General features: G+C 37.5%; 3 protein-coding genes across 5 annotated transcripts; 1 reads left to right on the forward strand and 2 right to left on the reverse strand.

The window, feature by feature from the left end:
• Positions 1 to 1,089: 1,089 nt before the first annotated feature.
• Positions 1,090 to 12,181, reverse strand: LOC121858912. Of its 2 annotated transcripts, XR_006087568.1 has the most exons (4): positions 11,710 to 12,181; positions 11,198 to 11,334; positions 2,839 to 2,921; positions 1,090 to 2,447 (listed from the first exon to the last, which is right to left on the reverse strand). XR_006087568.1 is itself a non-coding variant. In XM_042355564.1 (3 exons), exons 1-3 carry the CDS (start codon positions 11,864 to 11,866, stop codon positions 2,841 to 2,843), a joined length of 375 nt encoding a protein of 124 aa, XP_042211498.1. In that variant the 5' UTR covers positions 11,867 to 12,181; the 3' UTR covers positions 2,714 to 2,840. The 2 variants fall into 2 exon arrangements, 1 of the variants encoding a protein (XP_042211498.1); XM_042355564.1 differs by lacking the exon at positions 1,090 to 2,447 and having other exon boundaries at positions 2,714 to 2,921.
• LOC121858911 lies at positions 4,948 to 9,644 on the forward strand. The gene is made up of 6 exons (XM_042355563.1): positions 4,948 to 5,934; positions 6,728 to 7,061; positions 7,251 to 7,373; positions 7,644 to 7,728; positions 8,314 to 8,393; positions 8,672 to 9,644. Exons 1-6 carry the CDS (start codon positions 5,448 to 5,450, stop codon positions 8,937 to 8,939), a joined length of 1,377 nt encoding a protein of 458 aa, XP_042211497.1. The 5' UTR covers positions 4,948 to 5,447; the 3' UTR covers positions 8,940 to 9,644.
• A 3,564-nt stretch (positions 12,182 to 15,745) lies between the features above and the next one.
• Positions 15,746 to 26,157, reverse strand: LOC121858913 (polycomb group RING finger protein 3-like). Of its 2 annotated transcripts, none has more exons than XM_042355566.1 (6): positions 25,942 to 26,157; positions 23,318 to 23,455; positions 21,183 to 21,335; positions 19,872 to 20,011; positions 18,921 to 19,064; positions 15,746 to 18,727 (listed from the first exon to the last, which is right to left on the reverse strand). In XM_042355566.1, the coding sequence occupies exons 1-6, from the start codon at positions 26,057 to 26,059 to the stop codon at positions 18,602 to 18,604; spliced, it is 819 nt and encodes a 272-aa protein (XP_042211500.1). In that variant the 5' UTR covers positions 26,060 to 26,157; the 3' UTR covers positions 15,746 to 18,601. The 2 variants fall into 2 exon arrangements, with proteins under 2 accessions (XP_042211500.1, XP_042211501.1); XM_042355567.1 differs by lacking the exon at positions 25,942 to 26,157 and adding an exon at positions 25,856 to 25,927.
• Between the last annotated feature and the right edge of the window lie 1,095 nt (positions 26,158 to 27,252).

Raw genomic sequence — 27,252 nt, forward strand, 5'->3', positions numbered from 1 at the left:
TGGCAGCGACATCGCCCCTGGAAGGTCTTTGTTAGCAGTTGTGTTTGCACTATTTATATATCTGAGAGAGATATAACGATAAATAAATATACCTTTAATCATGTTCTGAAGTGTCATCACAACCTGAACAATGAAAAGTAGATTTTATTTCAACAGGGAAAACATAAGTTGGGGTGTTGTGCTGACTGATTGCTCTGTTCTCCTATTGGCTATGGTGGTGGATTACATTTTAGTCCATAATCACAGTTCGTAAGGATGCTGGACTCATGCAATATATATGACATCAGGATGAAGCCTCCTGGGAGCGCCGTTGCCTTTGAGGAGGGCCTCTACAGGTGCTGTTACCCCTGGGAGGACCGCTGGGGCAGCTACCGCTCTTGACAAAGCCCCTGGAGTGCGCCACCATCGCTGGGAGAGCTCCTGGGGGCACTACCGCCCCTGGGCTCCTGGGGTCGCCAACGCCCCTAGGAGGTTCCATGGGAGTGCACCACACTCCTGGGATGACCTCCTGACCCCTGGCTGCGCCAGGGGCTCTGGGAGCCTGGGGCCTTTGGCCTGTCCTGGTAATACCATGGGGCCTGGGGGTGTGCTTCTGGTAGTCACTGGGGGCCTGGCAGGGCTAGGGGCCATCCAGTAGTCCCATGGAGAAGCATGGTAAGCCCTCTTGTACTCCTCCTATGGCCCCTGGTAATCCCATGGGGCCCCTTGGCTCAAATATTCAGTCGTCATTACAACCAGCAGTACCCACCAATCAGATTGTGGACTATAAATTCATGTCAGCATGTTCAAAACACTGGAGCCTGTATTTGGGGTGCACTTTGGTCTATTTTTCTCTTTTAGGTCCCACATACACATACAGCTTAAAAGGAAATCTTGCCTCAGAATGGAAGTGAAAAGGAAACTCAAAATTGTCTTAACCAACGTATATTGTATATACAATGCTGTAGGTTGGTGGAAGTTGTGTGGTTGAGGAGCTTCAAGAGAGTTGGTGTTGTCCGGAGTGGAGAAGGCGGAGTAGAGACGTGACCCCAGCTACGGCGGGCAGAGTGTTATCAATCCTCCCTACTCAGGATGCAGGCCGTAGTGTGAGCGGCGCTGCTGATTGGCTGATGGTGAGGACAGCTGCCAGTGAGGGAGGGTGGCTCGAGTAGGCCAAGCACCTGTAGGGAAAGTTAACCAATACAATACTCCCCCTCCCCTCCGGGCGCTGCAGGATGCTTGTTGTAAGCATAATGGCATCCCACGTGCGAGGCATGGCAGGAAGGGGTGCGAACCACTCGGCCGCTGAGTGACAACTCCGTCGAATGGCTCATAATCTGTGGGAGAATCAGCAGGAAAAGCATTGGGAGTGGGAGGGTTGTACATATGAGAAGGGTGAGCGGTGGGAGGAATAAGCGAGGAACGTGATGCTTCTCTCGCGGCAGATGCGAAGTCCTCGGGGGCGCTGGGTGGGATGTCTGGGTCTACAGGGCCAGGTGCAGGATCATCAGGAGCAGGACCAAGAGCAGTGGGTACCTGAGGATGAAAAGACGGCACCAAGAAATGTTGTGGACGAGGTGGTGCTGCAAGTAGCAACGGTGGGCAGACTGGTGAAGGAGGCGCAGGCGTGGTTTGCTGGGGGTAATGCTGGGCTGGGGCACCATCGGGTAAGGTGTAATTAAAATCTTCCAAGCATCATTACGACCACTAATTACCCCGCAATCGAATCATGGACCTATGATTCAGAGTCAGTTGTCTTTCACATTACTAGATTTTATAAGTATTCAAATCAACTAGTATCATCAGCAAGATTCTATTTGAGGGATAAGATTCATATACTTGGTACTATATACTGTAAATGTTGTAAAAGTTGACCCAAAGTGATAATATTGAATTTCAAGCTGAATGTGAAGTTCATTCGTACTTCACACCAATAAATAATGGGTGTACTGAATAAGACCATCATTATAAATACAGTACAGAAGTTCATTGCTTCTCTATAAGGTTGAACAGACCAAAATACAGTTACAACAGCCCACTTCAGGTCAGCTTTCATTTCAGAGACAAGCTCATACTTATAAGCCCTAAGTATTGTAAGTTATCAACTTTACTTTTTTTTCACCCATGAGCCAAAGTTGAGTGAGCCTGTTCAAAAATATCCCCTACAATGAGTAAAGCCGTTACATCACAATTAAAATAAATATATTTGTAACCTGTACATGACAGCTACGGTTGCACAGTAATAAAATTAACAAGAAGTCAATAATATTTTTCTATACAAAATATACCACAAGTATCTATCATGAGCAAGGATCCAACTACACTATTATTACTAACATGATCTATTCTTTCTTGGTCCTGATTTCTCTTTTAAATCCTCCCTCTCCAAAAAAAGGCATATTATACATACCAATGGCTTTAAGTGTGACAGGTGGCACCCACATGGGGGCTAACTGATGCTCAGTAACCTGATAAAAAAAAGCCAAGACAAATTTTCAGAAATAAGTGTCAACACTCACAGATAGTATACAGTACAGTACTATGAAATATAAACTAAATTATTTTCTTTTCAACTGATGTCGAGTAGAATGACTTCGTCTTAAATGATCAACAAATCAACAATATAAGCAAAGTTTATGCTGCTTTGTTAGGTTTCGTGTTCTTATAACTCTGACTTGTATAGTTTACTAAACCTCATGAAGAACAATGATGGTAAATCAATAAAAGAATTATGTAAAGATAATCCATTATTTGTCAAACAAATGTATTATTTTTTTTATGTAAAACAAAACTCCATGTCTCATCTACACATTTGTTTCCCACTCAAGCTGCTACACCACTCGTGAAATGAACGTCCACCTTTATGACGTCCTCAAACTGCACAGTACTGTACTACACTTCCGTTGGCCCAAGTCTGCTACACAGTTCCACCATTTCAGACACTGCAACCCAAAAAAATAAATATAAACACAAGAGAAAACTGCTATCATAAAATCTTTCTACAACGAGATAACTTAAACTATAATTAAACAAATTCTAAAGTAAAAATACATCTTGCCACAATAACAGCCAAATTCATGTGAAGCCGGAGATAAATGATGATAAAAGGTTAAACTAAAATCAAAATGACTGAAAACAAAACATTATTAATACATAGTTGAATAATATATATACATAGATAGACGGTTACACGAGTATAGATGGATACTTAACTGGGAAGCAACTCAAGCTGACCATGGATAGTACAGCTATTATTACCACAAAGCAAGAACGAATATTAACGTCAAGAGAGTTGTTGGTCATTTATCCAACAAATACGAGTCTGCCATCGTTTGGCTTACACGATGAATATAATAGATAGATAGATAGATAGATAGATAGATAGATATAGTTACTGTGAAAAACCTCTTGTACGAAAAGAGATTTACATTGAGTCAGTACGGACCAGTAAAAGTGAGTCCGAATAAACTGAAACTCAAGGATACGAAAATTTTGGATTGTGCAATAAGTAAAGTTATTGGAAAATATTACTTTGAAAGATTATCTACATTATTGCTGTCTGTTGGTGAGTTAATATATGCTTCTGTGAAACTGTTCTGCTATTAGTGGATGTTATTTTCTCGTACGGTAATTCCCATACTATAACTACTATTAGCTCGATCTTAGCTTATTTGTATCGCCTGAATATTACCTCCACCAAGCTTATTTCAACTTAACGGCTACGCTACGGGACGCCACGTATAATATTTCATTCAGATACTCCACGTAGAGTAATCAGGTGAAATAGGCTAGGGGGGCTAATCTTCAGGTGATCCGATGATATCTCTAACAGCGACAGGTCGACAACTCGAATGACTCCAGCCGTCTTCACCTGTCATGCTGTACGATAATTACAACAAAAATTCCTTCTTAAATCACATTAAACTTAAACTAGATTTCATTACCAGTATGTAAACTAAATAGTTATTAATTTTAGAGTGTTTTATAACAATCTATTTTAGTAATCTGAAAGGAATACGATGTTTTATATGGAAAGTACAGTAATGTGTGACTCGGCTACTCGAGCAGAGCAAACTGTCGTAATAATTGACTATGGTCGCTACGGTGTCGTTAACCAACTAAATTTTCATTATTCTTATGACTATCACATCTTTGTTGACATGTACGGTTTATCACTAAGATTTAAGTTTTATATAGAAAGATTATTAATATAATAATTTAGGTTGTACCATAATTCGTTACAATACACACCCAGGCCAATTACAGGCTTCTACTGTTAACAAATGCATAATACTACCCGCCTTATTGTTATTATTAGTAGTAGCAGTAGTTGTTGTTGTAGTGGTCGTAGTACTACTAGTAGTAGTAGGATGGAGGCCACTATATAAAAAGTAGTAGTAGTAGTACTCACTGTAATAGTAGTAAGTTAGCAACACGATTTAGGTTCAAGAAGAATATTAAAATTAAAATCATCGATCATTTATTTAATTTTCTTTTTAATCTTGTATTTATTTTATATAATTCTGATATTACTAATTATCCAAAGTGTGTTGCTAATAATGTAAATACATATGTGATAAGGGAAGGAACGAAACAGTTTATGGTAGAAGTTCAAGATGTCACGGCTATAGTGGTAGTAACGTAGTCAATAAAGTTGTTGACTAACTAGTTAATTACTGGTGTTGTCTTAAACTACCGGCCAGTAGTTACCTTGTTAATTTAATAATTTCTTCCTGACAAGATGGAAATAACGGCAAGATAGTTTTATACCACCTACCCACACACACCAGCTAGGCCCGGTCTCAGAGGGAGCTATATCATACATTAGGGTAACAAACTACTCTGTCTTAACACCAAGTAAACAAAAGAATGGTGTATAGAGTCATTTTTGTACACAACTGTATACTTTATCATGGTCGGGAATTTCCCAGATTTTTAACACACAAACTGTTTACAAGAGGTTGGTAGAGTGATGGTGAATGCAGAGTGCCAGACCACATCCGGGGTAAGGACGGGAAGCCACCTCGCACGATAAAAGTCAAGTGTTTCTCACCCTCGCCCCATGACAGTGTCCGTCCACCATCTGCCTCCACGGCTCCACCATCATCAGTCTCCACCCTACCCTCTTCATCAGCCTACTGCGTCACACACCTGATCTATCTTTCCAGTCAGTAATCTCCCGGTATACATATCTTAGGATCTGATGTGATGTGTATGTAACGTTAACTGGGGGAATGAAATGTGTCAAACGCGATTTGCAAGTGATGTATCACAAGTTACGGGACTGGGCTAAATTGAACTAATCTTTATGACGTGTGAATAGATAATGCCCCTCCAAAGAAAGCTGGAACCACAAGACGATACTTACGTTGAAGTATCTGATATATTTACGTCTTGGTGTCCCGTCGGGTGATAATCCCTTTCACGTTTGTTTATCTTTTCCCCAAACCCTGACGCCACAGCCCACGATGGACGACATGGAATACGACGCCATCAATATCGAAAAATTTTCTGTGCCCCTGAACCTGGGATCACCCACGACGCCCAGCTCTGATAGTAATGACAAAGATAAAGTCAGAACGGAGGCCCAGGATGAATTTGTAGTGCTGGGTATAGAAGACCACAGAGGCGAAGGAAAAAAGAAGGAATCTGATGGAGCTGAAGGAGAGATAAGAGAAGAAAGTCGGAACAGAGACGATAACAAGAGTCCTCATGATGGTGAAGAGGACAGTCAGAGTCCCGGTGTAGATACGAGTGAACAAGGACTCCACAAAACACCCCAAGAGGACGATAAAAAACACGGTATCTTAACTGGTGAAGAGGGGCAACAGGTACAGACAGGCAGGAGTGATGATGAAGACCAGGTGGTGGTGAGCAGGGTGGCGAGTGAGGGTGACCCCGCCAGGAGACACACACACACACCCGCCCACCACAAGGTTCTTCCCTGTTGTTTTGGTGAGGTTGTGTAACTTTTAGGGAATCTCGAGGAATTATAAGGACCCTACTGGAAATAAGTCTCTGGTGGCTTTGTTGTATTTAAGGGAGAGGGGGGGGTTGAATTTAAGGGAGAGGAGGGGATGTACTTAAGGGAGAGGAGAGATTGAATTTAAGGGGGGGTTGTATTTAAGAGGGAGGATGGGTTGAATTTAAGGGGTGAGGGGTTGTACTTAAGGGAGAAGAGGGATTGTATTTCAAAGGGGGTTGTATTTAAGGGGAGGAGTTGTAACTAAGGGGTTGAGGGGGTTGTATATAATGGGAGGAGAGGTTTTCAGGGGGTTTGTATTTAAGGGGGAGGAGGAGTTGAAATTAAGGGGGTGAGGGGGTTGTATATACGGGGAGGAGAGGTTTTCAGGGGGTTTGTATTTAAGGGGGAGGAGGAGTTGAAATTAAGGGGGTGAGGGGGTTGTATATACGGGGAGGAGAGGTTTTCAGGGGGTTTGTATTTAAGGGGGAGGAGGAGTTGTAGGTATAAAATGTGGAACACCTTAAGATTAGACACCCCGGCTTATTTCACCAGACGATTATCCACCCTGAAGTTAACTTACTCTAACCTAACCTAACGCAACAGTCAGGGTCAGGATCTTTAGGTGAAATAAAGTGGGGTGTCTAATCCTCAGGTGATCCTAAAAGTAAGTCTTAATTGCTATTTGTTGTATACGAGTGGAAATGAAGACCGTGTGTGTGTGTGTTGTCAACAAAGAGGTCATGTTATTTCAATGATACGATGTTTCATCTTTTCCCCTTCCAGAGTCTTCACGGTACACCATGCAAACGATCCAAACGGCTGAGTACCACGAAGATGACGACGACAGCGATTCAGAGTCATCAGATAGCGCCTCGACTTACGCATCTCACATGTCACAGGACTCTGAAGACGGGTACGAACTGGTGCGGACCCTCCGTCACTATCGCCGTCGACGCCACCGCTCCTCTGACAGCAGCACCACTGACTCCCGGTGCTCCTGCGAGTCATGCGCCTCTAAGAGCAACACGTCCTTCTTTGGCAGTGAGGAGGGGCCACCGGGAGGCGAGGCCACCATCTACCGCCGAGCTGTTTTATGGCTGGAGAGCATTAAATACCTGTAAGACTCTTCCCATTCTGGCTTATATGTCTCCTCTTATTATACCTCTTCTTCTCTATGTCTAATGCCCGGATACTTCCTACTTTCACTCATAGAAATTGTACCTGTTTATGTCACTGTCATTCACTATCACTGCTATTGTACCTTTTTATGTCACTGTCACACACTGTCAATCACTATCACTCACAGGTGGGGTCTGTTTATCTACGGGATGCTGGCCTTCGCTACCCTGTTCACCGTGGCAGCTGTGTGGGCCATGACACGTGACACGGAGTCGGACAAACAGATCGGGAAGAAGATGCTGACATGGGCGTAAGTATGGTAGATCAAGCACATGGGTATGGTGTGTTTGTTAGTATGTTTACATTATTTGTTTACTTTGTGTTGCTTGATTAGACACATGTTTTATTTATTTATATTGTGTGTTTGTTAAGACTTTGATTTCATTAACACATTTCCTTTTTTTTTTAGTTTCCGATTAAAAATTTGTTTTTTTAATTATTATGTTTGTTTAGTATTCTGTTTGTTGGTTTGTGAGTTATTTATTTGTTTGTATTACTGCAGTTTTGTGTTTATTGACAGGTTACCGATGCTAGTGGTGGTGGTGGTAGTGATCATCGTGTGGAGGGCTGGTTGGTGGCTTCTGCTCCGGAAAGGTTACGGCAAGGTGAGTGCGATAGGTGGTGGTGGTGATGGACTGACTAAGGATTAAAGTAATAGTAGTAGTAGCAGTGGTAGTAGTGGATGGGCTAGTGGCTGGTATTAGCAGTGGAGGTGGTCAAGTAGTATGCTCCATGGAGGGGAAAAAAAAAGATATCACACCCTGTATTATTGAATCAGTTTCCCACATCACTGAAACTTGACCAGGTAGATGATGATAATGAATAAGTAATCAACTACTATAGACATGTTGACCATGAGATCATATTCAAAGGTTGTCATTGTACTCAAGGAATTAAGAAACTTGGAAAATAAAAATTATATATGGATTACTTTATACTAAGTGAATTTGACCATTTTCATTATATTATTCAAACAATTGATTTCATTTGTTTAAGAGTAAATTTTGATAGTTTGGACTAGATTCTAAGCACATTACATTAAACTCTAAAACAAATGTCTTGCATAATTGTATTAATCTAATTTAATTTTAATCTTTTGGTGTTACTATTTAAAGTACAATGTACAATATATATGTATGTATGTATAGAGGGTATAGGCACATTATTAATCACACCCTGGTACTGTACAGGGGAACCACACAGTTGACCGCAGGAACATCATTACATTCGCCCAGAAGAGGAGGCTGGTGTACACCGTCAGGGGAGTCATGTACGTATGCCCCATCATGTGTACTGAATCTTATGTATGCATACCTATCACATGTATTCACTTTTATGTATGTACCGCATCATGTATACATTATACTCTTATACTGTATATATACAGTATATCCCGTCATGTGTACACTTATATTCTTGCACGTATAAACACTCAACTTGTTACAAATGAATTATCAACAATGTGTAATTTTCACATTACACAAAAATGTTTGCAACATTAGTGTTGGAAATACTTCAACTTTTGTTAACTCTTCACTCTTTCTTCAGCTATGCACCAATCAGACCCAATCCAGGTGGGAAGAACAAGCCGTTTATGTATGACAAGGTGTCTTACGAGAGTGAGTACGACTCTTCCAACTACTTTGATAGTGACCTAGAGCCTGACGGGCAGTACCGCAGGGACAACACCCCATGGAGGGAGATAGGGGACCCCGTCAACAGGGAGAAAAGGAATATCTACACCCGTAAGGCTTGGTTGAGAGACGTGCCCATCATCTGGTGGGAACTGTGGACAGAACCTCCTAGGGATTTTTAGGTCTTGTGAGGATTCAGGGAATAACAGGGAAATTCTAAACTTAACACAGGGAGAGCTTGGACAAGTGTTGTCATTAGATTTGTTCACCGAGACGTCGTCCTTTATGTCCAAGACTCAGGGTGTTAGAAGCTGGGTATTGTGAACTGTTGGAAGATAGGCGATTTTTATTTTTTTTAATAGTTTAGAAAAGTCTTGACAACTTCAATCATTCAGTAAAAATAAATGAAAGATATATTGTACTGAATGATAGACATTTATGTAAAAACAAGGACGTAAAGTTCCTATACAGCTTCAATAAGGAATTTTTCACAAACAATCTAAGGCAATACTTTATACCGACCAATGGTAATATTATATAAAGACTTAAATAAGCAGTTCCAACAACATCCACAAGGAAATTAATCATGAAGTAAAATGGGAAACATATTGTACCTAACATTGTCTAGAATTAAAGTACCTAAGAAATACTAAAAATAATTGTGACAGCTTAAACGAGTACTGTATATAGAGTATCCACGACCATGTAACAGTGTCATTAGTGGTGCTAAGTGATATGTATTACATTATCTATAGTTCTGGAGTTAAATGTTCTGACTTGTCTACCAGACACACAAACACAAAACGTATATTAGTGATAAACTTTTACAGATACTAGTAGGATGTGTGGTAATAATTCCTTCCTTTATTTTGGTTACAAGAAAAAAAAAAAAATTATATATATATATATATATATATATATATATATATATATATATATATACAGGTATAATATATATATATATATATATATATATATATATATATATATATATATATATATATATATATATATACACAGGTATAATATATATATATATATATATATATATATATATATATATATATATATATATATATATATATATATATATATATACACAGTATAATATATATATATATATATATATATATATATATATAGTATAATATATATATATATATATATATATATATATATATATATATATATATATATATATATATATATATATATATATATATATATATATATATATATATATAATCCTTACATAAGTTGTTGTTATACTAAAAGTAAATATATTACGTATAACTTGACATTTCTTGAGTTTCATACCCAAATTATTGTTCTTGTGTGAATGTCTGTTTATGTGTGTACATATGAGCATTTTTGTGTGTGTTTGTATGCCTCTGCATGTGTGTGTATATGTATGTATCTTTGTATGTGTAATTAATTTGTGTTTGTTTATGTTTATATGTTTTATATGGCAAGGACTGGTGTTTGGGTGAGAAGCGTGGACACTTTCAGCAGACACCAAAAAGAGGTTGGAGGCATTGTGTCAGACGGGCCCTTTGCAGTGTCATGTATGGTGAGGGCCTTGACATGTAGAACACTTGCCCGGTGGGGAAGTGAAAGATCATCTACTAACAGGTGCTGTCTAAGCCAACAGTATTTGTGATCCAGCAAAGGTAAGCTGAGGATGCAAGTCACTCTTAACAACAACAAATCTTAACTTACACTAACTTAAAAATATTAAAACAGAGCTAAATAACCATCATAATAACTTTCACTTGACTGAGAGTGAGTTACACCACCCGAGTACCAGTGTATAGAGTTACAACTGAAAAGTATATACAGGTACAGTATGTCGGGTGACAGCCAAAAATAGCACCAGGCTTTGTGATGGTCGTGACCAGAAATGCAACTCCCAGCTAGTATATCAGGGGTTTGTGAGTGAAGTAATCTCCTACCTAGAGACAAGGTAACATATCTGGCTGACTCAATTAAGGTATATTTAATGTTGAAGTTGTTCTCAAGACTAACTAGAATTAACACAACGATTTCTTAATTACCAGTTTAGAGAAGTCTCACTTATCTTTGAGAATCTGGTCCGAGTAATCTAGCTCATTATTTCTCTACTCCTTTCTATCCCTATTCTTCCTTATCCATTTCTCCATCCCTTCTCATACTGTGTATATGAGGCAGCACAGAAAGGAAGGGAGTTTCTACTGCATTCTTTGGATCTGTTATAGCTTACGTAACAATATACAAGATGCCAACAATGTTCAACACTTATTTTTATGTCACTATCGGCACATAATGTAGAAGCTACTGTACCTTAACTTCGTACCTTAATGTATACTTGTTATCTTAGTAAAATTTCTAATTCCTATATTCACTAAGAAAAATTACAGATAAAAGACTCCCTTTTAAGTTTGTAACATTGCTGAACACTCACCTTGCAAAAGTCCTGCTGGGTGGCACTGACAGGGGCAGCACAGAGGGAGGAAACACTGATGCCCACATTGCGCCCCTCATAACGCTGTGAGCATGCACTCCCATTTATTGTCCTCACCACAGCGATCATCCCCTCCCCTGTAACACCATTCAACACTTTTATAAAGAAGCCTCGTATGATAACACCACCAGATTCTAAAAAATTTGAACATAATATTTGCCTTGACAATGTATGTATCTATAGATAACATTGAGTTCCAGTGCAATTTCAACAGTACCATTTGAGCCGCCACCTCTATGTCATACCTTACATTAACCAGTTACAGTAAGTGCATTTGTAGGATACTGTTAGCTTAACAATAGTGATAATTCAAATTCAACTATTTTAATTAGAAGCCCCATATCACAACACAACACTTAAAGAAGGGAAAGTTCTGGGGTAAATTGCCGAAGCCTAATTCATTCTAGACAAAACATCCCACAATCATGAAATCATCATTGTCACGAACTCACCTGTGCCCCAACCCATAAGGATGGTCCTGTGGCTGGTGAGGTTGGTGTGGGCATCGAGGTCATTGAGACACACCAATAGAAGCCAATCCCTGATGATGTCTCTCCTGCTGTCTGCCGCTAAAGGTGATGGCCACCTTGAGCTGCACCAGAGTGACATTGTTGTCAGTGATGGCCTTACCTAGAAATGTGTTAGGAAGCCAATTCACAAATTTATATCCATCTCTTTTACCTCATGGACTTGTACTGTATACAAAATTTTTTGCACTTTGTAGTTTATTTCTGAACAGGGTATTTGAAACTGAATTTACAGTGATTTCAGGGACTGCAGCCCCCACAACACACCACCAGTGAGGCATGCCTACAACCACATATACTGTAGTACAAAAGCCTGCAGGATATAAACCCCTTGGAAAATATTTGCTTCAATGTAGTTTTGTTTTACCAGTGTGAATGTAGCTTAACCAAATTTTCTTAACTGATGTTTTATAATTAGTAAATAAATGTTCAGATAATAATCATTTATTTTTCATGCTGGCCTCTCTAGGAATAATTATCTTTATTTGGGGTTTACAGGTAGACAAATACCATCAACCTAAACTGATTTGTACTGTGCTGCAAAAGCCCCAAACTATGTAAACTGGAAGGTTCCCCTATTGATTTCACCTTGGGATTACAGGGACCCAAAATACATGCATGTACAGTATTGTATATGTTATTTCCTTGGTCACTTTTCTTTTTTCGAGAAACCAAGCATACAAAATTATCAGATAGATGGATCCACTCATGGCAATATTCCTCATGACCTGGCAGCCAAGGGTTTAAAATTTGTATCAGATGAAATATTTGACTCAAGATATGGATGGAAAAAGGAGGGGGCTCAAATGCAGAGCACATGACATCTCATCCATAAGATTCGAAAATAGGGATAAAGGTTAATAACAATCACAAATTTATCACATGATTTATTTACCTGCTAGCTGCATGATCCATAATACAGTATGAAGACTAAAAGTTATGTATAAATGAAGATGAGCTGAACTGAAGTAATGATAATGCAAACTGTGGTGAAAACTTGCCTCTTTAAAAACACTCAGCCTTAGTACAGGACATCTTTTAAGTTAGTAGCATATGCAATCAACTCAGAGATCAAATCAATACCAAAACAACCATTCATGTGATGTGACACGATGATGTACACATACAATTGAATTCACATTATCCAGACCAACTCGTAGTACAGAAGATGTTAAGCTGTTCTACTTGAACTGACACACCCAGAGCTCTGTTACACCTAAAAGCTTTCAATATTGTACTGTACTTTATTAAATTTTACCACGATGCAAAAAGTGAAGAAGCCCTAAGTTCTTCAATTAACACATCACTTAAGAAGGAAATATTGCATAAGCTCACTAAGAAGCCATGAAGAATATGTACAGTACTGTACTATATTCCATCACATCTGATACCTTGCTCAAGATGAAAGTATTAATGGCAACTCCTCAACAAGGCCAAAGCACTTCAACAACTCTCTTGGATACCAGACTCAAAAAGATAAGGTTGCAAAAACACTTCAAGAAGCTCTAAAGTATCATTCTGACTTCGTCACCTCCCTCGGAAAGAAATTGTTAGAGACTCACTACTTCAACTAATTAAAGTGTCATCCCAAAGGACAATTAGTGCACATACCAATTCCCAAATCCCAGAATACTGTAATTCATTCTCTCTTTGATGCACAGCTTAAAGAAAGAACAGTGCAACAATTTCTAAGTAACCTTTGATAAGTTTGCAAATGAATCTAGTATGAATACTGTACTGTAATTTACGAGCTGAAACATTAAATGAGATGCTTGATCATTATATGTGAAGTATTCAAAATTAAATATGGGAAAAAATCAACTTTGCCCATTTTGAATATAAATAGAAATTGGACTTGATTTGTATGGATAGATGACATGGACAGATAATTTTCTATGGACTCTTAGAAAAATGACATGTTTGATATAAATGAAATGTTCAAGTCATTATACACTGCACAAGCATTCAAATTCTTCAAGATCTCACATTATACAGGTACACAAGAAAATTCAGGACACTGAATGAACATATACTCTTTATTCACAAGCATGCAGAGGAACATGTCATTATGAAAAGGTTTGATTAGTAAGTAATTAAATTAAAAAAATCACTATTTCTCAAGTTGAAATTTTCCTTGAAGTATCTTTCCACTGTATAAAAATATCACTTAATTCTAACAATGAGAAATGGTTACTGGACTGCTTAGATAAGTTTTGTAATACCTGACATCAAATTTAATATCTGAAATTTACACCCAGCTGAAAATAAACGTGTATTGCTTCCCACTGGGTAAAGTTATAGTCATTGATCTTGCACAAGACAATGTTATTTTTATTCTTCATAAAATAATGGGTAAGGTTCCTTAAAAACCAATCACTAGCTGAATTTTCGTATTTCAAATAACAGTACAGTACAGTACAGTATAGTATATGGAAAAAATAGGGTTTGGCTCCTCAATGACAAGAAATCCCCAATACTGTATCATACCTAAAAAAAAGAAATAGGTTCACTAACAAAAAAATCTACCTAACGACAGTAAATTAGTACCAAACTACAGTACTGTAATTTAGTCACTAACTACAGTATTGTACTGTACAAGAGAACCTCAACATTATACCTAAAATATAGGAAAGTGGTTAACAACAAAAAACTTACCAAACTAATATACAGTAAATTAGTACCTAACTACTGTAATTTAACTCTTAAAGCCCAGGTGACGTTCCTCTACATCCTTAATTTTCATGGCATAGTTTGAATGTCCAAGCAGGATGAAGTACAATGATATCTCCGCATTGCCAGAACAATTGGTGCAGAGCACTTCCGGGAAAAAATCCCTCAACCCTGGAATTTTCCGGGTAACGGAAAAATGTTTCCGAAAGTTTCAGAAATTGCCCATTACATCATCTCTCGGACCCCCAAAAATATCCCTCATCCCTGGAATTTTTCAGGTAACGGAAAATTTTCTCGGAATTTCCAGAAAACGCGCCTGATTTTCATCTCTCAAACCCGGAAAAAAAATCCCCCATTCCCGGATTTTTCCTGGTATCGGAAAAATGTTTTCTGGATTTTCCGGAAAATGTGCCCCTCAGAAAATCGTTCCCAAAGCCGGAATTTTCCTGAAAATTCCGGCTTTGGGAACAATTTTCCGAGAAAATTTCAATTCCGGCTATCGGAGAGTCCCGGGTTTGAGGGATTCCAGCTAACTGAGATATTACTGTATTTTCTATAGGATATTCATTTACTTGGCAACTCAACTCACATGTAATCTTTGTCTCAAGTCTAGTGGTCAAGTTACCCATCAGTTATCATGATGGATGCATGTCCTTTGATGTCTCGTGCCCTGCCTTGCTCCTCCACACCCTCAACAGTAATGCTATTCATCAACAGTTGCTTGATTTAATGGCTTTCATATAGTATTGGGTGACAAAGACAGTGATGGGATGGAAACAGATCCAGATGATGTCGAGTTTGTTGAGGCGGCCAGCGGTAAGGACAGTGGTACAGACAATGGCGCTCGCTCCCTCTCCCCAGTTTTAAACTGGGGATTTAATTTTTTTTTTTTGGGGGGGGGGAGGCGAAATATGACATCATAGGGGGTCCGACAGGTCTTACGTTGCCCAAAACACAAGGGATAAGGGGTCAAGCAGTATTCATATAAACGATAATAGCTTTCATGTAATAAGAGGTGTAAGAATAGAAAGTTCATATAAGCAAATTTTCGTAGCTCAAACGTGGCAAGGGTTATAATGATGATGCATTTCTGCTTCCTAATTGTCACTTCAGTAAATTCCATGTCCTCCCGCCACTAGATTTGCAGACTTTACACCAAAACAAATATCTTAATGAAAATTCCAAAATAAACAGTACAGTATGTAAAAAATACTAACAAAAAATCACTCCTTACCTATTCACTGCCATGTAGAATGACTTTCTTTATAGTGTTAAGTAAACATAGTAAAAGTTCGGTAGTGCTGTCTTTACTGTAAAGCAAGCATAATAAAATCATGATCACAATTATGACAGTGCTGTCTTCAATTTACACATTGCAAAAGTATGGGAATGATAATAATGTAAACTTGTTAAGTACCCATAGTAAAGGATGGTGATGATAATGATGGTGGTGGTCTTCAGTGTAAAGTGACCATTTTAAAGGATGATGATAATGTCAAAAATATAGCAGTGAAAATTTCAATGTTTGATGGATCAATGTTTATTTCTAACAAAAATGGAAACCTACCATGGTATGCATTTAAACTCACGTAACGAATGATATGCTACATGCATGACTCTAAGTTTTCACAATCAAACTTTTATGCATGGCAAGGCAGTAAGATGGAACAAATGACCATAAATGAGGGTAGAATCTGTGTTACTCTTGATTTCAACCACCCCACAACATATAAAGTAAAGGCTTCCCCGAGAGAACAGTTTAATTAAAAACTATGGCTTAGCAGACCATTTATTATGTTGGAAGATATGCAGTGCATTAACCCTTAGAGTATAGTGGACCACATGACGTTTAGGTTTTTCGTGCCATTGTTTGGGTGCGCTTGTGGCGGTACTGTTGTCTGGTTATTATGACGGAAAATGCATATCAAGCCTTTCCTGAGACCAGCAGAAATGCCTTTACAGAAATAGGAAGTCTAGCATAATCTCAAGAGCCATAAGGCAGCTTGATGATGGACGACCAGTTGAAAAGACATGAAAAAGTACTGAAGTGTTTTCTGTTGTGACTGAGGATTCAACTTTTGTAATATATAAAGTTATAATGGAGTAGATCCTTGCACACAGCACCAAGCCTTTATGGTTATCATGACTTTAAATATATTTTTATTGTAAGCCTAAGGGGCATAATCCTAGTACAGTATGTACTAAAAAAAAAAAAAAACTGTCAAAAGGGAATTTTTATGACCAAAATTTCCCCAGGAGTTTCATTCTCCAAACATCTAAAAGAACCTGTCTAACAATAATAATAATAATAATAATAATATTAATAGCTGGTCTTTTGTTTCTCAAAAGCGCCAGTTTTTCTAAAGAATTCACTAGAGCTCGAAACACTACAAAACGTGACAGTTCGACTTCTATCATTCATATACCCTTAAGTTTTAATACTCCCTAGACCTTATAACTCTCCATCACTGTACCCTGTTCAGGGTCATAAGCTTTCAAAAATAGTTGTTTCTTTAAAGGCTTCCACAAAAGTCAGCCGCTTCATGTATGCAGACAACCGACTGTACAATCTGGGTGCTGTATAGGAAAAGGATCGGGCAGCAAAAGAACATTCCCGTACTGCTCTAGGCTCCTCAAGGCATGAAGGAACATCAATACAATGCAAAATCATTTCAGAATGTGTAGTTAGAGGAATTAGTAGGTTCGCCAAACACTTACTCGCCAAACTTAAGTGTTTTAAAAATCATTAGACAGAGTTTGAACTCTATCCCAGCTTTAATTGGAAGCCAATGTTATTCGATCAAGAATGGGGTAGTGGGTGTCCTCGGTGTGAAGGCAAAAATAAGCCTGGCAGCCTTGTTCAACACTGTTTGAAATGTTTTCAACAGATAACTAGGAAGGCAGACCCATGAAGAGTTACAATAGTCAACCTGAGACAAAATAAGTGAATGTAATAGTGTCACAAGACAGTCTATCCAAAAACTGTTTCACAGCATATAGATTTCATATATGAAAGTTGCAACACTTAACTAGTGAATTAATATGATCTTTAAAATTCAGTTCTGAGTCAAAGTGCACTCCAAGATTATGAACAGAATCAACAGGACTTAGTTGCACTTCCCCAAAGTTTAACGAGCCAAAATCATCGGTGCCGTCTCCCCTCTTACGTATATTCCTTGGATGATGATAATCTCGGTTTTGCCATCATTCAGCTTAAATTTTCTCCCAGCCACCCACCTCAACATCAGGCATCATGGAAGCCAAGAACTTTATAGACAGTGGACACTGCCACACCAAATCAGACTGTAAATTTGTGGGAATAAATAATAAATCAATTTTGAACAAGAGCATTAGTACATGATAATGCTGAGAAGTCAAATATAATCTTCATAATTATCTCCTGTTGAGAGACATATATTTTAAAATTATGAGATACATAACAATCACAAAGTGGAACTGAAAGTACTGTACAGTATATTATATTGAGAACTGAAAGTACTGTGTATTATATTAAGAACTCTATCAAAGTACTGTAGTACAGTACTGTCTTTGTAAATATATTAAAACAATTAGTTAACACTTCACGAGATAAATAATAATGGAAATGAACTGTACTGTAGTCCTGTTTATTATATTTTAAAAACATAATGACTAACTTAACCAAAAATCATACAACACTGTTTGTCGTCAATAATTCCATAGTAGAAGTTAAACAACACATCAGCCTCCATAGTGCTCTAACTATTTTTTATCCACAAATTGCACCAAATAATGGATCTGATGTCTGTCATACATAAAATTCATAGCAATCATGTTATCATTACTCATGTCATCAAATACTATTATGTATCTTACATAAAAACTGTTAGGTATCAAATATAATATTCTTAATTTGTAACTATTTTTAAAAATCAATGCACCTCATGACAAGTCTACAAAAAAAAAGAAAAACCCAGAAAATATCACTTACCAAAACTAAACCAGAAACTCCATTCCAAATTTCCCCTACGTGAGATCCACCTCTTGAAAACATTCTCCATCCCACAACCCTGAGTTCCCCATTATACGTGTATTGTATTATATTCCTCACATGTCATCAACTACCATCTCTATGACTCTAATCCTAATGACGTCAAGATTAAAAAACTTAAATGTCAATTCTGGGTCTGTAACAGAGCTTCAATGGTGGACTGCGAAACCGCCACCGGGTTACCTGAACAAATTTGAGAGTGTGGTCCTTGCCTAACATTTCATCATTACACATAATGTCAATCTGGAAAAAAAATGAAGGAACATTAAAAATTTATTTCTTTAATTTTGATAGCTTTTTGTCAAACCATGTTAGTACCACACTAAATACCTGTCAAAATTAATTAAATCTGCCAAAATGTGGAATATTGTAAACTATATTCACAGCAATAATTATACATTACACACAACTGGTGGATTAATCTACTCATGCTCACCTCTCTGTATTTCTGTGGTCCCTCAAGCACTTTAAGTGCCAGGAACTTCTTAAGGTGTGTAATGGTAGCTTGTGCTGAGCAGCGAATAAATCTTCTTTTAAGAGGAGCCAATGTTGGATATTTACACTCCAAGCAGATGTTGACCTGCAAGAAATATTTAACCTTATCATGCATGGTAAAGTTGAATGTGTTTTATGGCCAAATTTAGTGAAATTTATTTTGTGTAACAAATGGGAGGAAAATCTAAATTGGTATAGAGATGACTGCAGGCCCTCAGAGATCTTTAATATTCATCAGAAAGTTTCTAAGGAAGACCCCCAGTTAACTTTACCTATTTTCCAGATGTATTAAAATAATAAATTTACCAAGTATACAGTACTGTACTGTAGTTTCTAGTGAAACCTTTCATTAATAGGCTAGCCATTGTTTTCACTCTACAGTACTTATAATGGAGATAGCCAATAACCCAGTATTATATAACATAAGCACTTAATAGTTGCCAATGTTTCTAATTGAATTAACTACTACAGTATATTACATAAATAACAAAATCTTGATAAATGACATTAGAGAATTATTTATCATTACAATTTCAGACTTAAGAGCAACAAACATAATAAACTTTAAATACAGGTTATCAGCTAAAAGGCATACCCAGTACACAGTAATCGGACCAAAATATTTGGCGGATTTCAATGGACCCTTGTAAATGGAAAAAAATAAATGATGAATTTGCAAGAAGTTAACATGACGATTCAATAAAATTGCTTTAATGGAGATGAAAGTGCAAGCATCCTTGAATAACCAAAACTCTGAGCTGCAGAAATGAAAAGCACTAATGATAATAAACAAGTCAAGAAGACTGATTGTGCTGAGAACGAAAATGAGGGAAAGACGTGACGGAGTAAAAATAGTAGGGTCATTACTCATAAAAATGTGTAGATAACTGACCTGTTCATCCAGTCTGTGGTAGTCAGTATCATTAACGGCCTTGTCATCCTGCTGAAGTTCTTCCTCATTTGCCTGGGGTAGATCCTTTGGACAAACCTCACCCCTGGCACGGTAAAAGTCTCGTTCACGCTTCAGTTCATCTGAAATTTTTTGAAGTACGATCATTTCACTGAAGGACTTGCATTCTTTTATTTTCATGCATACAAGCCTGGTAGATACTGAATAGCTAGACAGGTTCTGATCCCCTGGTTCTTGGCATTCAGCAGCTAGTGGGTTACCCCCACTCCTTAGAGGCTGCTCCATCATTGCTAAAAAAAAATTTTATTTATTGCTGAGTGCACAAAGGCTAATGTAATCATACACTTCAGTTGGGAATCAAATTATGAATGTTCACTTGTAAGGCAAACATTCTACCTGCAGAGCCAGACAAGAGTACAGTACAGAAACAAGAAGACAGGATTGGAATATACCATTAAAATATATAATACAATAATTTACTCTATGGATATTTAAGAATAAATTTATTAAATATTTTAGAAATACAATTACTAAGAATACTACATGAAAACACATTCAAAGAAAAATAAAAATTTAGTTAAGACAGGATAAAAAAAAGCAAGATTGGAAGAAGTTGAAACATGAATATGATAAAAAAAAATTACTAAGTACAAAAGTTTGTCTGATGTACACAGTAATGTTATATTCCAATATACCTGTACTGTGCCCTATGTCAAAAACAACAAAGATAAATATAGTAGAGCTAAAAATCAAATAACTTTCAATATTAAAATATAAGAAATACAGGCACACACAACAACCACATGATTGTATGTAAATAAATAAATAAATAAATAAATAAATACAGTAAATAAACACATTTGTACATGTACAGTCGGGGTCAAAAGTTCACTCCCTCCCAAACTGAAGCAGCATCGACCCCAAACTAGATAAAACAGTCAGGGTAAGTAAGTTTGGAGACTCATTCCTGTGACTCAGTTTCACCACGGGAAACGAACGTTCGTCCGCGACTGTACACACATATACAGGCTCACACCTAAAAACATATATAATGTATATTGTATTGTATTGTACACATTGTTACATAATTTATATTGTATACAGTACTATACTGTATACTAAAACAATAGTACAGTGTACAGTACAACAGAAAGTAATAGTTGAAGCCACAGAGATAAAAAGACAGGCACTAAGAAAACCAGAGTTGGACACAAGCACAAGCACACAATAACATAAGGATTTCTGTTGTCTATACAAAACATATATCAATGTCCTATCTCCTTTGGCACTTACCTTCTTGCAGCATAGGTACAAGCTTGCACACAATATCTTGCATGGTGCGGTCAAATGAAATGTAGTTTAAAGGATGTGATTGATGAATGACAATATCGCATGTTGGACAGGTGTTGCGCTCCTCTAGGTGTTTTACGAGACATGACTTGCAAACTGTGGAAAACAAGATAGAAGTTATTAATAAGTCCATCAGATTATACACAATTACTTCAATGTCTGAAGATGATCTGTAAAGAGTTCCTAAAAGTGAGTCACTTTCTAAAACTTGTTTGCACTATCCATCTCAACTATAGGTATTTCATGAACCATAGTTATTTATTAACCAATCTATCTAGTACTGCCCAACACCCTTTCCCTATATTCAGCAGAGTGGTAAGCCATCCAGTACTACCAGTCTATCTGTTAAGTTTTTCTACAAAATCAGTTATTTTGTAAAATGATCAGCCAATAACCCAGTCGTTGGGTTAGGTTTGGTCGGCTCGTGTAGCTCGATAGACAATTTTATGGTCACGTTACTTTTTTTTAACACTTGTTCTAGTTTCTAACTTAATCAAACCTAACTTTACCTTATTCAACCATAAGGTTAGGTTATGTTAGGTGCGCCTGTCTGCAAGTTAAGTATTTTGCAAAATTACCAACATGCTTGCTGGTCATTTTGAAAAATAACTGATTTTGCAAAAAAATACAAAATAAATACATTAACAATATTCATTCCCTTAAATTACAGGATGCCACTTTTAACATTTTATTTGGCTAATGTCAGATGATTTTATTCAGCACAGACACCAACCCACCCCTATGTACAAGGGGTTAATAAACTATCTCCACTAACCTCTTCACTACGGGATGCCACTTATAATATTTTACAGTACAGTACAGGTATCCCCTATTTACGATGGGGTTAGGTTCCTGAAAAACCCATCGCTATGTAAAATATTGCTGATCGGGATCATTATAACATGGGGTTCAATGGGATACGTTCCCATCCAGTCCAACACCCACATGTATCACTGAAAAAAAAAATCCTACACTAATTATATACATAAAACAATTAAACAACACTCACCACATCATTAAGAACACTGCTCACCTCACAATCATGAAAACAGAGTCAAAGAACTTGTCACAAAACATAAAATCAATGAAAGTGGCCGCCATCGCTCGCATGTGGACAACAAGAGACAAAGCACTTTGTCACAAAAAAAAATAGCAAAAAATCACTTGACACTTACCAAAACAGAGTACAATGCAAACGTTAGTGACGTCCTCTCACTTTAAGGTAAAAACAAAAAACAAAAACAAATAAAACTCCGATGATAAGTAACAACACCGCTACTGACCGATAATTGTTGAATTATAAGATATCTACCGCGTGCGATCACCATAGAACATGGCTTGCTACTGTAGTGCACCAGGTGGCCATTTGGTGCAGCTCATGTTGACAACAACAAACACGGTGAGTGAGAAGTAATTTTTGCTATATTTTTTGGGTGACTGCCAAGTGCTTTGGCCAGACGATAACCATCATTAATGCAGATTGTTTACATCATAGACGGGGTGGTCTTAATACAGAGCCATCGTTAAAGTGGAATATTGTACATCGGGGGATACCTGTAGTTAGCTAATGCCAGAAAATTTTATTCAGTAGAGAGACCCTCCAGTATGCAAGGGGTTAATCAAGACATCATATACAGCTCCTCCCCGACTTACGACCTACTTGACTTACGACCTGCCTCAGTCGTACCAAAATTTTGTCAAATTACGTATTTTCGAGTCCCAACGTCAGTACACGGAGAAAATTTTTGTTTGTAATTCACTTTAAAATGGCTAGCAAGCTTAAAAATGAGAGTTTTGTGGTTCCGAGAAGAAAAAGAGACACCCATTTTAGATTTTCTATGTATTATTTAAGCATTTTTGACTGACGACCATTTCGACTTACGACCTGGATTTGGGTCCCAAACCCTGCCGTAAGTCGGGGAGGAGCTGTATAGAACATCACCAATAATGTATTAGTAAGTATTAAAATAATTTTATGCTCTGATATACAAGTACAGTAGTAAATAAGTCAAAACCCTAAAAACTATTCTTGATTTTAAGAACTAAATTCAAAATAAGGTTCAATACTGTAGACTCACAGGTGTGGAGACATTCTGTGACGGTAGTGGCATCAACCAGGTACCCGGAGCAGATTGCACATACAATGTGCTCGTTTAAAGTCCTCAATTTGATTCGTCTCTCCATTCCCTTATTACCCAAACTAGGAATTTGTACTGCTGAAAGGGGATAAAAAACAATCTATAAATATGACAAAGAAATTAAACTGAGCGTACCTGGTACACAGAAATACATCATAATAACCACATTAATGTAAAGGAAATTACCTGTTATCTCCCAAGTACAGTATATTTATAAGTAATTCTGCAACAAGAAACACATTAACCATACCATGAGAAATTTCTGCCAGTAATGATGTTTGAAATTTAAAATCCCCATAAAATAATAATATCAGGTTAGTTTTGGTTGACTATTGTTGTCTGAGATAATAAATTATTTCAAATCACCATTTTGAACAATAAGAAAAGAATAACTACAGTATAATGAAATAAATAAAAAAACATCACTAAAAATGCCCAAAACAACAAAAGTATAACAGAAAAAGGTAATTATATAGGACTAACCAGCAAGCGAAATTGATTAAACAACGATTATAAAAATGCCGGATTTTCACTGTTATATTATACTGGACACTGTTGTAGTATGTGGAAATATGTTAAAAAAATTATATTTTTTAAATAAATGTTACTTAACATTTGTGGGTATGAAGAACAGACCTAACCAACCTAACCAAACAAACCTACCTAACATAACTTCCTTACTATGATATGGTGAAATTTGAGGCATTTTCTCAATGTGAGATGATATGGTCGCATCAGCGCTATGCAGCCCTGGCGGAGGCGTGATTTATTGTGATGGTGGGAAACTCGAGCCACGATGTTGAGAAAGCAATGAAGAAATTTCTTTCCGGTCTGGAAGCACAGGCATTCCCGCAGTGTGGACAGTCTCTATTTAAAGGAACAATGCCGTGGTCTCTGAACAATTGAAGGGTCTCGTTGTCTTTATCCCTAAATTCGCAAATTAGGTACATTTAAGACCGGCGACAGCCTTCACACGACATGCTGAAAAACAAACTGCCCCAGGCGCGGTAAAAGCGCCTCAGCTAAGCGCGGCCTTATTACCGCCCGCAAGACAAATTAGTGCGTTCCTATGCACCTAATTATCTATGAAACGAACACTTTCCACAATAAATGATTATCATATCAGAACTTAGTGATGAAAATAATGTATGAAAATAAGGTGAATTTTCGATCTTGCACCAGTATTTTTCTCTCTCTTATTAATATTTTTTTCGTAATGTTTCGACATATTCTAAGACATTTTTCTTCTATGATATTTCCGCCGGAAATTAAGGATAACCGAGATGTTAATTTTTCAATATTATTAGATTTGGTCAGTCGCAAGTGTCGCCATTTGTTGTTTACGTCTCACAGAGAAGGTCTGACCACCCATCACGCAGTGCTCCTTACCTCCGTGTTGGCTACTTAAGCGTCTAAAGCGCATGTGCGGGGGGTGATGTGGGAGTTTCTTATTGACTATAGTGATAGGAGACTTATAATTGGGCAAGAGTTTTTTGTCTTAGCCAATGAATAATGCGTGGGTGCGTCGGGAGATTTGATTTTTCAGTACCAGAATAACCAGATATGGCAGAACAGGTGGAGAGAGCTGTGCCGACATTGTGATAGAGATTATTTTACGTCAATTGCAGAGTTTCACAAATAGTGTTAGGTTAGGTTAGGTCAGGTTAGGTTTTGTTTTGTTAGTTTGGGTTTTTTATTTATGTGATTTACTCGAAAAAAAAATACAGTTTCGTTAAGATTGTTGGGTGGGTGGGGGAGGGTCTCAAAAACTATTGATTTCCGGCTGAAATAAATATCAAATTCGTTTGAAACACATCAATAACATTCGTAAAACGTATTTTTATTTTCCAAACAAAGACCGGTGCATTAGTGAAAATTTACCGAAAATAAATAGTAATAAAAATAACTCGTCCGTGGGTTAGTTTTATATATTAACTCAGAAAAATATTATTTATCTCGTATTTCAACAGTACTTCGGCATGTTTAGTTCAAAGTTTATGATCATGTTAGAAACTATTGGACCAAATCATTTATTAAAGATGACAAGAACCAACCAAACTTAATCCTATGATCCAACAATAATTTGGGTAAAGTTCTGCTCTTTCTTCTCTTCTACTTTCACTCCTGGCTTAGCATTTTAGCCTCCAAAGAGATACATGACTGCATGCTTCTGGTGGACGTTTGGCATGTTATTTTAGATTCATTTTGTATGGAAAAAATTAACGAAGTCAAACAACTACTTCTGGTTTTAGCCACCTGATACATTATTAGCCTCACTTCACCATGAACCAATATGAACTTGAATGATTTTAATTAATAAACATATATATATATATATATATATATATATATATATATATACACACTGACCTGGTTAGTACTAACCACATACACTGGAAGAAAATTATCGTCCTTAGGACAACTCCTATCTTAATACAATATTAACAGTATTTATTCTTGGGAAATTGTGCAAAATACCTCAACTTCTTCAGTTTATAGATGCAAAATATTAAACTAACAAGTGACGAAAAAGACAAGAAAGTACGTCACCCAGGACACCTTACCTACTGTGTTGTGGTCCTGACCTCCGCCACAGCCAGTTGTCAACAAATATCTTACTGGTAGAGGAGGATTTAACCCTCCCTTTAACACTCTCTCAGCCTTTACCCACATCACTACCATCTTCTGTTGTTTTTCTTTATAATAAATAGCATATTTTCCTTGTCATGAAGTTCTTGTGTGTATACGTATATATATGCAAGTAAATCACTATAGGTCCGCGTGATCTAGGTGTATGCTGATAACCACAAGGAAAGAAGAAAACACCAAGTTCCCAAGCGCTGTACTCACCCCTCAAGATGGGAATTACACGAAAGCACTTGGGAACTTCGTGTTTTCTTCTTTCCTTGTGGTTATCAGCATACACCTAGATCACGCGGACCTACAGTGATTTACTTGCATAATATAATATGTATTATTATATTTTCTTAAGGATTGCATTGGGTAACATTAGATTTACCAGCCCAATTTTGTTGAGTCTCCGGGAATGCGACTTTTCACGTCCACTGATCTCCAAGCATTCACACAGTGTAAAGCTTTGAATCCCATCGTCCTCGGTGACATTACAGCTATTTAAAATACATTGAAATGTAGACAATTGAAAGTGAGAGTATATAGAAGCAAGAGTTAATATAACCAAAGAATAAGTTGAAAAGGTGCCCAAATGACCACAAATTGCTGTATCCATAGGGCGATTACGATTCTTGCAGCCGACAGACGACATATAAACCACACCCACCATGCCTCAGTCACACCACCAATGCCTTAACCACACCCACCATGTCTCAGTCACACCACCAATGCCTTAACCACACCCACCATGCCTCAGTCACACCACCCATGCCCCAGTCACACCTCCAAATGCCTCAATCATACCTCCAATGCCTCACTCACACCTACCATCATCTGCTGAAGTAGTCCCGACTCCCGAGTAGTCCTGACCCCTGACTCCTGTTGGTGACGGATTTCCAGAATCACCAGACGAGAAACTTTTCACCGAACCCCGTGATGATAGTTTAGTGACGCTGTTAATTCATGGATGGCGCTCACCTCCTTATTACTTTCTAACGTTTAAAATATAAACCGCCTTTTGAATAATCATCTATTACCATCTAAGTAAAACTATATTAGCATCTAATAGAGTCAGTGAAAATAAAATGAGGTTTTAGTACCAAATAACTGAAAACATAAGGAATTCACGATTATAACCAGAAAGAAAATATTACTTCGTTCTTCGGGCACCAAGGGAAATTGCAGCTCTTGGGATAACTAAAGCATAACTGCAAACTTTGAGGTATTGTAACTATATTCACTAA

The sequence above is a fragment of the Homarus americanus genome, unplaced genomic scaffold (genome assembly GCF_018991925.1).
Source record: "Homarus americanus isolate GMGI-L3 unplaced genomic scaffold, GMGI_Hamer_2.0 scaffold44693, whole genome shotgun sequence".
NCBI classification, from domain to species: domain Eukaryota; kingdom Metazoa; phylum Arthropoda; class Malacostraca; order Decapoda; family Nephropidae; genus Homarus; species Homarus americanus.

Bases quoted from the DNA above. Each gene is read 5' to 3' on its own strand.
- LOC121858911 (XM_042355563.1), top strand. From the start codon at position 5,448: ATGGACGACATGGAATACGACGCCATCAATATCGAAAAATTTTCTGTG. The intron at 5,935-6,727 runs GTGAGGTTGTGT...TTCCCCTTCCAG, and splicing joins GGTTCTTCCCTGTTGTTTTG to AGTCTTCACGGTACACCATG. The intron at 8,394-8,671 runs GTACGTATGCCC...CTCTTTCTTCAG, and splicing joins TACACCGTCAGGGGAGTCAT to CTATGCACCAATCAGACCCA.
- LOC121858913 (XM_042355566.1), bottom strand. From the start codon at position 26,059: ATGGTAGTGATGTGGGTAAAGGCTGAGAGAGTGTTAAAGGGAGGGTTA. The intron at 21,336-23,317 runs GTGAGTCTACAG...TGTTTTCCACAG, and splicing joins CACAGAATGTCTCCACACCT to TTTGCAAGTCATGTCTCGTA. The intron at 20,012-21,182 runs GTAAGTGCCAAA...AAAAAATTTCAG, and splicing joins TGTACCTATGCTGCAAGAAG to ATGAACTGAAGCGTGAACGA.
- LOC121858912 (XM_042355564.1), bottom strand. From the start codon at position 11,866: ATGTCACTCTGGTGCAGCTCAAGGTGGCCATCACCTTTAGCGGCAGAC. The intron at 11,335-11,709 runs GTGAGTTCGTGA...ATGGTGTTACAG, and splicing joins CCTTATGGGTTGGGGCACAG to GGGAGGGGATGATCGCTGTG. The intron at 2,922-11,197 runs GTGAGTGTTCAG...TTTGGGTTGCAG, and splicing joins CCCAGCAGGACTTTTGCAAG to TGTCTGAAATGGTGGAACTG.